At 38.2% G+C, this 13836-nt stretch overlaps 1 protein-coding gene across 1 annotated transcript; it reads right to left on the bottom strand.

Annotated features, from left to right (window-relative positions):
* Nucleotides 1–3303: 3303 nt before the first annotated feature.
* Nucleotides 3304–13600, bottom strand: lnpa (limb and neural patterns a). Its single transcript, XM_032528982.1, has 13 exons — nucleotides 13439–13600; nucleotides 12550–12647; nucleotides 12059–12100; nucleotides 8960–9147; nucleotides 8816–8874; nucleotides 8668–8708; nucleotides 6927–7010; nucleotides 6763–6814; nucleotides 6443–6664; nucleotides 5231–5336; nucleotides 4944–5014; nucleotides 4486–4632; nucleotides 3304–4271 (listed from the first exon to the last, which is right to left on the bottom strand). Exons 2-13 carry the CDS (start codon nucleotides 12574–12576, stop codon nucleotides 4099–4101), a joined length of 1212 nt encoding a protein of 403 aa, XP_032384873.1. The 5' UTR covers nucleotides 12577–12647; nucleotides 13439–13600; the 3' UTR covers nucleotides 3304–4098.
* Nucleotides 13601–13836: the final 236 nt, after the last annotated feature.

The following is a 13836-nucleotide window of genomic DNA, read 5'->3' as shown; positions in this document are numbered from 1 at the left end:
TGCTTCCATAAGCACCACTGATTTATAGAGGTCTTTATGACAGAAAGGAAAATGATCTGCTGCAGGTATAAATCAGGTGAGGAGTAGGAAATTGAACTTAGATATCATCTTGTCAGATGCTTAATGCTCTTCCTCCTGTCACATTCGATAGGACCAATTTGGAGAATCCTGCAGAGGTAAAAAGAAGACAATTAACAATGACAGTGTGGTAATAGATGAAGCTATAAAATGAACCTGCTGCCTGCAGGATGCTTTGTATGATTTCCACATGAGGTAGTAGCAGGGGTGCGTTGTCTCGGCCTTTCATTTCTTCTCTGTTCTACTTTTGGTGATTTCTTGAGCACAGAAATATGTAATGCTTTAGTAAAACAGCAAGAAAACTAAAAGAAGTATTTATTTGTGCTTAACTCTGCTTTATAATTGAATTATTATCCTGCATATGACAGGACGTGTAAATTTAGGTTAACCTTGTTTTTATGTTATTGATTCCGAGGGCATGCTCTCCTAACACTATATCAAATTAATCCATATATCAATTGGTGAGCACAAAAATACGTATATACAGGATCATTAAAAGCACAAACAGCCTAAACAAATTACTGTGTTGGAAACTAATTCCACATATGCTAGCACCTCAAATTTAAGTTTGGCAGTTTTTTAATACTATGATGAAATATTTCCATGGCTATGTTGTCTTTCTGAAAGTGTTTCCTACTCTAGTTTAATTTTAATTAAGGTACAGTGGATTGTTTGCAGTAATAATTGTCAAACTGTTTGAGCGCTAAAACAGATGTCATCGCTCAGTGGTGTAATGAGTTCAAGACAGGACAGAGAATGACAATGCTCTCTGATCCCTGAATGTCACTCTGGTATAAACTACAGCACAGTGGTTTATTGCCGGCATCATGTATTCAGCGGCATGCATTCGTGATTTGACAGATTGATGGGGGGGGGGGGGGGGGATTGAAAAGCCATCCATCTGGGTGTGTAGATTTCAAATGACTTGAATTTTAAAAACTAATTTCTTGGACGCTGATGACCTTTTGTAAAAGCTGTTCAACTTTGTCAAGTGGCAATTCAAGCCCAACCAGCTACAGAGCTACAGTAATAACTAGAGATCCACTGCTCTGGAACCATTACCCCTCGCACCTCATCAAGCCAAGCTCTGGTATAATATAATTTGATTTTAATGCTTCTCTGAAGGAGATTGTGCTCTTATTACTGTGTAATGATGCTATTGTCAAGAGCCAATGGTGATGTCTGATATCACAACCATGTTAAACTGCTTCTGTGACACTCATCTCAGCATTTTCCACATTCTCTCCAATGCACAATGGCTTGTGCTGTATATTTATGACTTTGTTGTTTTTCCTGTAGCATTCTACTTCCTGATGGACAGAAACATGGTACATCTTTAAAACTCCCTTCTTTATTACCTTTGTCTGATATGGTCCTTTTTTTGTATTCAGTACAGTAGATGGAGCATAACGATGAAGGTCTTTGCTGAGATGAGGAGCATTTTGAAGTGCTCACACTCGGGGCAGCAAATGGAAAAGTGACAAGCCTGGTGCACTTGTCTATTTTACTTACTCTGTGCCTCTGTTTCATATTCTGCTTCGCATCGTGGGGTTATTTTCCTCCAGGGTTCAGAAGGGCACGCTCTTTCATTTCTACAGAAAATTGTTTCGCAGGATTTCAATCTTTGGCTGCTAGATATGACAAAACACAATATCAAGAACACTTATGTTTCTTATCTGCCATTTTTTCTGGGTATAAATAAAAGATCAGTATAAATTTGAGTCAAGTGACCTCGAATGCACATTTGAGAGATGAGTATAAAAAGAACTATGAACCTTGGGACAGCCCCACTGTACATTTTCATTGCTTGCTCAAAATTACCCTGGCACTGGGGCTTTGAATGCCATTTGTCATCCTTGAAAATCAATTAGTGTCTCCATGATAGCAATTCAGATGTAATCCTTTGAGTGTTTGGACAAATGGACATAAAAAAACCTGAGGGTATCTTTTTGTTTCACATTATGTAAAGAGTGTTTCTTCAAACTGGTCATGTAATATATTGAAATAGCAATTAGGTGCAAAATTTAGAATAAACAGCCTGATTGGAGAGTTGAAGGGCCATCCCAAATATTGATTGTGCATAAATAGACCTTCAGTCGCCACCGGATGAAAGTCATGTCCCTGTAATACTTGAGAAGGCAAAGATATTTAACTTCAGTCAAGAACACTTTTACTTTTGCAACCGTTTCTGTGCAACAGCCAGATCACTCTGTGAGCTCTCATCTGTCTGTGAAATTCTTCATGCTTGATACAGACAAGTAAAAGCCAAGCAAAAACGGAATGCTCTTGCACTGAGTTATAGACCGTGCATACAAATAATAGGCTACTTCTACTAACTATGACATTACAAACCGGCAAGAAATTTCAGATTCAGTGCTGTGGAATGAAAACTATTACTCAAACATACATTTGCAATCCACAGAGAGCAGAGATCTTTTGTGATATATAACTTACGATGATGCACATATGTCCAGGCTATGTATTCTCGACAACCTCCCTAAGGTGTGAAAACATTCAAACATTGTCTTATTGATGTTGCATTTTTTTTTCTCCATTTGGCTCTTGTCAGAGGTCAACCTCAACAGCATGCGGCGGAATCAGGCGTTACTGTGGATGTCACATTGATGCATTACAAGGCCCAGGAGGTCACGTCTCTGTAAACATACATTATCAAAACCCATAGAAGATGTGGGGTGTTGACCTCACCAATAGTTTACGGTCTATCTTCAGGGGAAAAGGGTCATGTAATGGCGGAGAGCAACTTTGTAGCAGCAATGACTTTCTTGTTGCAAATGAAGAGGGTCAGGCAATCAAGACTGGTCGGGCTGCATGTCAGCACCATTATCTTATGCTGTCTGAAATGATCAATGAGCTAAAATAAAATGATCACAAGCTAAAATTGGCCTACTAATGAAAATGGATTGTTTAAACATGTTCCTCGGTGAGAAGCTGGCCGGAGAAGAGATGGGGCAGCAATTTGAAATACATGACACAAGAAGGTAGCAGAAATAAATTGAAGCTATTATCATCATGGCTATTTACATGTTTGACCTTATGTGTTCATATTTTAATGCTAATGGAGAATCACTTTTAAAATGCAACAAGCAATTGTGTTTTCATAGCAACAATAGTCAGATAATTCTCCAGCACTTACCTTTATAAAAAAACAAAAAAATATGTAGATAAAATGTTTTGTTATCCGAGCACAAATGTACAAAGATGCTTTCAAACGTTTATTCAGAATTATTTCATACAGAATGGGAGTTCAGACATTCAGCAAACAGTGTGTTAACAGTTAAATGACTTTGTCTATATGTAAATAGGTTTTATTGACAACACTAAGAAACGGAGACTTCAAATATAAAAAGGCACTTAGGGCAGGTGCACAGTACTGACATAAATCTCTTTTCTCCATTTTAGCAATAAATACATTCCTAATGTGCCTTTCTATTATGGTACCATGGTTGTGTAAACATGTTAGCACCACCGTGCTGCAGAGCACCCCAGTCAACACTGTCATGAGAGGCACAGCATAATATAGAAAAATATTTATAAATAATTTCCCATAAATAAAAATGTATTTCCCCCACAAAATATTGTTTCAAAATTTCCATTTAACCCAGATAGAATACTGTTAGAATTTCAGTCAAAAACATAAAATATGGAAAATAAAGAACACTGCTATACAACATCAAAAACGACTAAATTAATGCAGTATAAGCCTTATTGCTCTGAATAAGATCATATAAGAAAGGGCTGGACATAAAATCATTCAGAGGTGAGTTGTTTGATGGTTGCTACAAAATGCTAGCGTTAAGCAATTTTATATCAAATTCTTTACTATTTCCAGAACTAAAAAAGGAATTCTCAAAAAAAAGATAATTCTGTACTGTAAGTAGAAAATCCACAACAACAGCTGACTTGTTGCTGTACTATTCCACCTTACGGCATTTACTTATAAGTTAACAATTATTACATTTCTTCAAAGAAAAAATAAAGTTCCAGCCTGACTCCACTGTTTTATTCTACTTCCATGGCGGACACATCTTGCTCTCCGTCAGATTTCTCAGAGGGCAGATCTTGTGACTCTGGTGTGCTTTGGCCGTCTGACGCGGAGTTGGGCTCGTCGGTTGTTGGTGTGCCTGGCTCTTGGGTGTCTGTTCCAGCAGAGACATCAGCTAGCTTCATTTGCCCTGATAGAGATGATTTTTTTTTTTTTCAGCAAAGATGCACGCATTTTGAACAAGTGTAAATGGAGAAAAATGGACACTACTGGATACGTGTACAACATATTTTGAATTTTCATTTTAATTTCTAAATGTACTAATATTGGTAACATTTGATTTCATGCATGGCCATTACACTTCAGAGGTATATGCCTTGTGTGTGCTTGAGTGTGATTATCACCTAAAACAGATTGGTCGGCATCTGCAGGTGGTGGTAAGGACGCCTCGGATGACATCTTCAGTTCGCCAGCGACCTCTGGGAGTCTTGGTGCCTGAGGCCTCGTCTTTCTCGCAGGGTTCAAGAAATAACAATACGCACATCTGAAGGCTGAAACAAAACAAATAAAAACACCATACATAGTTTATGTCACTTCTCTACATTCTCAAAATAGACATAGATTAATATGCATAAATATGAACCAATGACAGAAAATGCCTGAGATGCATCAACACTTCAGATTGATGTGTAGTACTGGTTTGCATATTCAATCTTGTTGCGTTTTTTGCTTACAGGGGTCGGTAGTGGCAGAGGCATTTAAGAGCTATATGATATACTACGCTGCCAAATGCTAGAGGGCAAATGAAGGCACAGTGTTTGATGGAAACTGACAAAGAGTGTTGTGTTTCTCCAAGTCTTACCAACGTATTCAAATTCCTCTTTTAAAGCCATGCCGTTATGGGACAGGCACTGCTGACAGATGAGAGCGTATCTATGAAGACAGAAGGACAATCCAATTAAGACAGCATATAGAACACAGAGAATGGCATTATATTACATAAAAGATAATTCGGAACTAAGTCCTTATAAGCTGGATAAGAACCGGCTTATTACATTAACTTTATATGCCCAAAAAACTGTATATACACAACATATAAGTGTATTGCTGAAAAGAGATTGTCTCTGTTCAAAAGCAGAGGTTACGTACCTGTTATGAGGGCCGTCTCCAACAAGATACTCAATGACTCTGTCCATAGCGCCTCTTTCCCTTGGGACCACAGGTCTGGCCAGGGGCGGACCTGGGGGGTGCACCCCTGTTAGCACAACATCAATGCCGGTTAGGCACAGTCTGTAGTCTTGAATACAAACTGCATTAAACAGAGGCTGCTGACAGTGAAAAACAAAGTGAAGTAGTGAGGCTGAGAATCAGCTTACCACACAAACCATGATGAATGTTACAAAAAATGTGCCCCTTTTCCTTAATGAATTAACACTGGATCTCACTTGCAAAGCATGTCCAGAATCCCTGCTGTGATGGTGAGCAGTAATTAATATAATCTAACATCAACAGCAATCATAGGAAGATGACTGGCCATTTCTGTGAGACTTGGCAGAGTCTCAATATCCTGCTGGTTATTAATTTACCAACATATGGAAACTCTGTGGTGACTCTTTGTATCAAATTGCTTTTCACTTTCAATTTTCAGAAAAAGCAGGTGATAACATCAAGTCATGTAAACCATTTGCGAGGTGTTCCCTATGCCAAAGGCAATTTCACAAAGCATTAAAAGACATTTAGTGAGATTCCACCACCATTGCCCAGAGAACAAACGCAGGTCTGGCTAATTAATCATAGTTAATGTTATCCTGATTCGTGCACACCTCACAGTTGGCATTCCACATGGCAATTACAGCATACAGCTTCCTCTAGGAACATATTTTCTTTACCATTTGCACTTATTTGCATCTTCTATTGAGTGTTCATAGTCCAGAAATAATTTATATTGAATATTCAATAAGACTGCACACCACAGATGTCTTTTATACACACCAACTGCTCTATGGAAAGTTTTTCATCGTGTTGGCTGGCTGGCTTGAAAATCTCTTAAAGCAACCAAAGATGTACAGCAGAAGCATTATATTCACAAGGTAAATATAATAACTGTATCAAAAGTTAGCCTATTTTTAATCTTAGTTCACAATTATACACTTGTTTGAGAAAGGTTGGACCATTTAGTAAGATATTTGAAAGCTACATTCATGCAATTACCCATTACAACTACTATATAACATATACCACCCTTGCTGACAACACACACCGTAGAGCCGTGTGCAACTGGGGACACAGAGCCAGCGAAGAGTAAATCACACCTTAATCGACCACATTATGATGTGGTCCCCCTGTGCGCAGGTAACTCACCGACTGCTGGAACAGGTGTTCCAGGGGTCACAGGCCTCCTCATCAAGCTCTGCTGAGCAGCTATAGCCGACAGGCTCCTCTCTGGGGGTCCACCTGGAGCAGAGTGGGAAGATCGTCCAGGATAGGTGGGCCCAGAGGCAAGAGGAGGGCGGGCAGCAGCTCCGGTTGCAGGATTTACCACCACTGAGGGGGTCTTTGGGATGACATTGCGCTGGCGGAGGTCTAACACAGAACAAAATTGCATGTTGCTTAACAATAGTAAGTAATGATAAATGAGAAGTGGTCTGAGAATAGGCACTGTCTTTAAAACGGATTGCTACCTTGTCCTGGTTTTGGAGTCATCTGAGGTCCAACTGGAGTGGATTCAAGCTCCTTTATACAGAAAAAAAAGAGTGCAAAAGCATGACTTTAAAAAAATAAAAAATAAAATAAAAATAAAAATCAGACAAAGTTATTTATGTTACAAAGTAAAAACATAACTTACATTTTTTCTCTTGGAATCAGGATCAAACCTCTCCAGAATCATTTTAGCATTCTTATATGTCTCAGTTTCCATAACTTCTTCAAGCTGGAAAATAAAAGACATTAAAGGATAAATGCTTAGTTCTAATACACTGCACAAAGAAACAAGATCTATAATAATAGCTCTTTTGCCGAGTAATTATTTGATAATCATCTAATGTAATTATTAAGCGTTTTATAAAAACACATGGTCTTAGAATCACCTACCATAAAATTACAACGGCAAAGTTACTTCACAAAATTTTACACCTTCAGTTAAAATAAGTACCAAACATTTCTAAATGTTTACATATATGAAGAATAATTACATTCACTACTTCAATAATGGAGAGTGTGAAAATCCATCAGCCCTAATTATTAAAAGTTATTAGACTTGACAGAGGATGACAAGCAATTTCTCAGATTTATTTCTTTCCTCCACTAAATGCTATTAATTAAAGTGACATTAGCAGAGTGGTTTACTGGGTTAAGCCACTGTGCCAATCACATGCTGTCTGTACAGGTCCTAGATTAGCAAATGTCTTGCTGCAAAATGCTGAGAGGATCAATGAGTATTACAAAGCTCCCTACATAATGCGCTCAGAGTGCAAGTCTTTACTTCATTGGAGCCCACTAGACCTCAAAATTACAATGAGATTGAGTTGAGTTTATTTTTTTAATACATTTCTCTCACTTATCTGACCGCATGGCAGCCCAAAGATGCATGAAAATCGTCTTTTTTTTTTTAATTGAGAAAAGTTATGTTCAATACTTTGGTCATTTCGGGGCAATTCTGTCCAGGCTTAGAAAAAATATTTTGTTTTGTTAGCAGCAAGATGCCAGACTGTGTTTTAGGTATCAGTGTTTAAATGTTTGGAGTGAAAAGAAAACGGCAGCTATACTGTAGACAGGGTAAATACAGAAATCCTGGAGGTAAATTCAATACCTTTTAATCCCATTTTTAATACCTTCAATATTTTTTTTAAACCAACTCACCATTGAGTTGAGGGTTTATATGGTAACACGTTTCTAATTTGGCCTGGTTTGCGGAGGTGTAGGCCTAACGGTAGCAGCAGCAGCACAGAAACTGATAACTGTTCTCCACGTATTCCAGATTTATGGCTGGTACATTGCATGTGCAAACGAAGCGTGTTAACTTCCATCCAAGTTATGCTGATGTTTTTTTGCATTTGCCCATGTTTGTCTAGGTAGCCTAACTGTCAGATCTGTTAAGGAGCTTGACGTTCAGCAGCCACTAGTCATCCAGTTCAGCGTGAAAAATGTTCCATCCAGAGTTTTGCCGACCGGATACGACAATTTTTTTAATCAACTAGCTCCGCTACTTTCTTCATTGCTCTGGTTGGTTGTAGCGCTATCCTATTGCGTGCAGAGGGAATCTGAAAGACAACTGTTTATCCCGCCCCTCGGATTACGGCCTGCCAATGGTGTGTTCCCAGACCCAACATCTTGATGTGGGTCAGGCTTGTCAGGCTAAGATAGGCTATCACGCAATGCAGGATAGGATATAATGTCACACAAACTTTACAAGATCAACTTGAATAGAACTTAAAACGAATGGACAACTCATAGTTTGCAAAAATAATTTAAAAAATGAATTCCTAGTAAAATGGAGATTAATTTCTTTTAATGGCCTTAATTTTCAACCGTTTATTGTTCTGGACACCCTGTGTAGGTCAATTATCTGGACAAATATAAAAACTTACTATTTTCCTTTTTTGTGCTTTAAGATCCTCTAATTTTTCATCTGAAAAACAAACACATTTTACTTAAAAAAATGCACCAAAAGTTAAACAAAAATGACCATTATGTTGCAAGTTATGTATCAACCATCAACAGCAAAAAGGATCTTACTGTTTTTTTTAGTTCTTCGTGAAAAGATAATTATAAGCATTTTTCGTAGTAACCAAACTCTAAAAAGGAAAAGGAAAAAACGGTTAATTGGTTACACTGTTGATAGTTTTGGGAAAATATGATCAACTACCTTGCAACACTTACAATAACGGAAATAAAACGAAGGGAAGAGACAATATGAGCCGTCCCATCAACTGTTCAGGCAGGTACCAGAAATACACAACTAAACATGTGATCAAGTAGAGAAGAGACGAGTACAGAAGCAGACGCCCGACACATGTCTTCAACTGCTTCTGATACTTCTCACTGTATTCTTCAAGAATGTTTACATCCTGTGGGGAAAAATGAAATAAGCATTATATAAGTACACAAATGTGACTGTATTAAGATTTATGTATTAAGACAGTGACTGTGGTTATCTAATCCAAGTGCCATAAGAGTAACCATCATCGTTTTATACATACTCAGAGCTTGTTCGCACATATGGATAACAATAACAGACAGTTTACTGCTTTGAGCATCAGTTTGATTATTTTTATGTGATTCAATGTATACACACCACACACACACACACCACACACACACACACACACACACACACACACACACACCACACACACACACACACACACACACACACACACACACACACACACACACACACACCACACACACACACACACACACACACACACACACACACACACACACACACACACACACACACACACACACACCACCACACACACACACACACACACACACACACACACACACACACACACACCACGTGATAATATTGTATCACCCAATCAGAACAAATTGTTTTTTTTCCCCCACCGTGTAGGCAAACATTACTGAAAAGAAGGAAATTAGGTAATTAGGAACAATGTCAATGTACGTCCACTAAAGTGCTTGTTTTTTCCACTGACAGGCTCAGATTGTTATACATGTCTGACAACATTATGGAAAGGACCTTAAGATGTTTTCCTTTACTTTTTTTACTTGTTCCTGTAAGACAATGAAGGTAGAGTTGAAGAGAGAAGTCCCAGGAAAGATTTGTTCTGTTGGATTACAAAGTGTAGCATATTGTTATCTAAAAGATGATTTCGACAGTGTGGAAAAGTCAAGTCATCACCGTGAGATCTCAGAGCGAGACTTCTCCATTAGCGAGAGTTGGTCAGACGAATTAACAGACAGGATCAAGTGTCTCTCTGTAGGGTCCTTTCCATAATGTTGTTGACACTTATATCAATCTGAGCCTGTCAGTGGCAAACACAAGCACTTTTAATGGGCGTACATTGACAGTGACATATTATTAGGATTAGCTGTTGAATTTATGATGAACACTAACTTCCTTAACAGGATTGAAAGGTGAACATGCCCTGGCTCTGTGAATTGAAAAATAAACTAAGGGGTTCTGACTGAGCCATAGAACACTTGTGTGCTTGTGCACAGGACAGGGGAAAGGCCATAGATTTACAAAGAGAAAGGCAGTGGGAGCGAGCGCAACGGTAAATCTGGGACATGCTAACGACTGAAGGAGCACTGACAGGAGGTGTATTTGTTTTAATGTTGGGTTGAAATATTGACAATTTTTCTCCAGAATCGCAGACTCCACATTCAACTAGCGGGAGCATAAACATCAAACATTTTGGTTAAATCTTGATGAAACTTTTCTATTAGCAGAAATTAAATATATATCTGTAACTAAATTAACATTTTGCAATAAACAAATGGCTCATTCAGCTTTTGTTTTTTTTGGAAAAGTTACACCAGTGCGTTCAAGTGCTGATTTGCCACATCCATAAATAACTGGCGGACAGAATTGGACCCCTTCTGGTCACTATGGTTCTCTTGTAACACGTGTGTCTGTCACTCTAGTGCTGGATAAACAGCTCTCACATGCAGCCTTACAGTATACCATGTATGTATTTCTGTACGTTTGGTGCAACCATACACATGAAAAATTATTATATACAGAATATTATTTCATAATAGATTACACGATTTTTCAAAAGGAAAACTTAACACCCATCTCTTAACAATGTCAATGCCACCCGACCTCTTCAGTATATGTTTAGTGTCTCTTGCTCCAAGGACAAGTGCTGAAAATAGCACAACACTAGCTTAACTGTAGAAGAGCACTAAAGCCCTACAACCAGCAAATGAGGAGCTGATCTGGCATTTGTTGACACATCTGTTTTCTTATGGTCAAAAGATACCTGCTTGTAGAACATGGCGTCCATAGCATTGTTTCTGTATCAAAAACATACTAAGTGGCACTAATAAGTGGCAACTAATTAAATAAATACACAATATCACTGAATGATCAGACAGGTTGTAATCAATCACCAGTTTGACCAAACGTATTTGGCAAAAGGAAGCAAAAGCAAATGTAAATGTATAACCCACTTTGTCCTTTTTGAACCATAAAAGTTTACTGGCCAACCTATTTGCTAGTGTTGTGTCGCAATTGTTGTTTTCCAGTGCAATGATGGATTATTAATATCATTGGAGCACTCATTTTCAGTTTTACCCCCAAATAAAGTGGATGAGATAATCAAGAAAAATGTTTCACTAGCTTACAACCTGCATAATTTTCTGACTGCTTATTTTTGTTGCCCCTTTGGACGTATTTTTCAAAATGTCAACGTATTGCAGATCTCTGCAATTACTTTGGCAAGTATAACGCTATTATAACCAATACAACTAATGGCCTGTTCTACAAAAATAAAGCCAAGTTGTAATAAGCCTTGTGTTTTTAATGATAGCGAGCGCTGTCTGCAAGCCTGGATGCACCTAACCACCTAACCATTCGTTGTTAAATATGCAAACCGGGCATAGGAGAAGAAAGAAAACATTTTTTAATTGCTCACATGCAGCACCTCTTTTATCTTCAATAAGGACCACAGTGGTAAAATGTAGTGCTGCATTTTCGCCATTATTTATATATTTTTTAACACAATTAATGTATATACCATATCCTATCTGAATTACTTAATTTTTCTATATATACCAATTGACAGTTTGGTAGTGTCTTGTTCTAGTTGGCTTTATCTAACTACCCGCAGTGCAGGTTAGACAGAAAACAATAAATATTTACCTAAAGCATGAATTTGTTTACTTTGGTCCATGTATAGCATTTCCTCTCACACCGCATGAAAATATAAATAAGGAAAACTTCCTAAACCAAACAATTTAAATAAAATGTGTTTGAGAATTCAAAACAGAACAGCATACCTTATCGATTCCCTCTAAGATCTCCACAGTGGAAGGTTTGGTCTGTAAGGCAAACATTTTGTAAAAAATAAAAGTCAGAGAGAAGAGGACATTTGCCATAACAACAGTGCTTTGTGCAACCAACGTCTTTAGAAGGATCAGGCCACTTCCTGTTTAATCTTCCCATTTCTGCACATTTGTCATGTGTGTCTTCTTCCGTTGTTGGCGGCATTATTTAGTTTGCCTGTGCATGACATTATTCCAACGAATAGTGATGCCAGGAGGAGTTTTAACATAAATATCTGAATTGTGATGATTTATGTAGCTCTACCTAAGCACGTGACTACTATTTGTGCTTAAAGTAGTGGTGTGATTTGCGAAGTCCTACATGTGCTTGCAAATGAAAAACTTATCAAATCTAAATTACAAAAGGTTATAACAAAATCTTTTCAATGTGAAGAAGTACAGGATTTGTACAGCAGCATAACTAGAAAGACAATCAGTAAACAAACCCTCCACCGTGAGATGACAGCCCCCATGTTGATGAGGGATTGTAGGATATTTTGTTACTGGGACCCTCCTCTGATAATCTTTCAGTTAACTTCTCCACCTGTTGACAACAGTGATGGAATTCAATAATGCATTAGGCACATGTAGCTTAAACTCATGCAGTGTTATACAGCATTCCTGCAATAAATCCTGCCTTCATCAACGCCACAATGTTCCATTTTTGAAAAACTTGTTGATTCAATTTTGGAGGCTGTTTGTAACGTTAAGGCTGATGAATTGGAGCTGTACTAATATCCGTCTCTTTAATAGTCTAGCATTTCTAGTATGCTGTCTAACGTTACCATTAGTATAAAACTAAATGGGTTAGGAAAAAAATGTTGAAACATCTTCAGTATAAGACAATATAATGTAACAGTTCCATAAAGAAGTGCCTCCAAAACAACCTTACGTTGCATCATCTCAAAGACTGAACCACTGTCTTTAAAACTTGAGACCTGGCTAAACTAGTCACCCTTGCTAACTTAAGTTAGCAAAGTTGACAACTTTACGCTGCGTTGTCAGAAGCAACGGATGACGACGTAAACTAAAACCAGCGGTAGCCTAAAAGTACCGGTTACCTCACAGGAAAGGTTTGTCATCCTTATTAACTTCCTAACCCACTTAATGCATCAATTGTGTTAACCTTTAGCGTTAGCATTGCCGTAACACTAACGTTAGCTAACCATGGGTAGCTAACCGCTAGCTGGCAGTGCTAACACCAACGCAACCTGCAGTTTAATCACGATAATTAACAGCAATTATTGCTAACGTAGTTGAAGTACTTTGTAAAAGCAAACGATGCAAAATAATGTGCCTGAGAAGTGAATTCAAACCCAGTAGTGTTGTATTTACCTTGTCAAGAGAACCTGTGCAGGGACTTTCGACTGTCTGTGGCAGGACTGCAGTCCTCCTGTCCTCTTTAGACGATGGGCGTGTGAGCCAAGATGTGGGAGGGTCCGCCAGAAGAGCAGCATGGACCATGAGCACTGCTGGGCCTTCACGGGAATCTGGTTTGTGTCTAGTACTTTAACCGTCTAGGTCTAGTGAGGCCCACTAAATATTAATTTCAAGGGTTGGGGTTCTCATGCAAATCTGTTAGGCAGGTAACATTATAGGTAAATAAAAGTATTCTAAAGAAAACAGTGAATTGCACACAGTGTCATCGTGACAGCCTTTTATTATGTCTGATACGGTTCTTGGTTATGAATATAATATTTAGCTGCGCTATTAGTAGGCTAATACTAATAATA

Source organism: Etheostoma spectabile, chromosome 11 (genome assembly GCF_008692095.1).
Source record: "Etheostoma spectabile isolate EspeVRDwgs_2016 chromosome 11, UIUC_Espe_1.0, whole genome shotgun sequence".
Lineage (NCBI taxonomy): Eukaryota > Metazoa > Chordata > Actinopteri > Perciformes > Percidae > Etheostoma > Etheostoma spectabile.
Note: the sequence above shows the minus strand (reverse complement) of the source record. Positions and strands in the feature narration are given on the sequence as shown.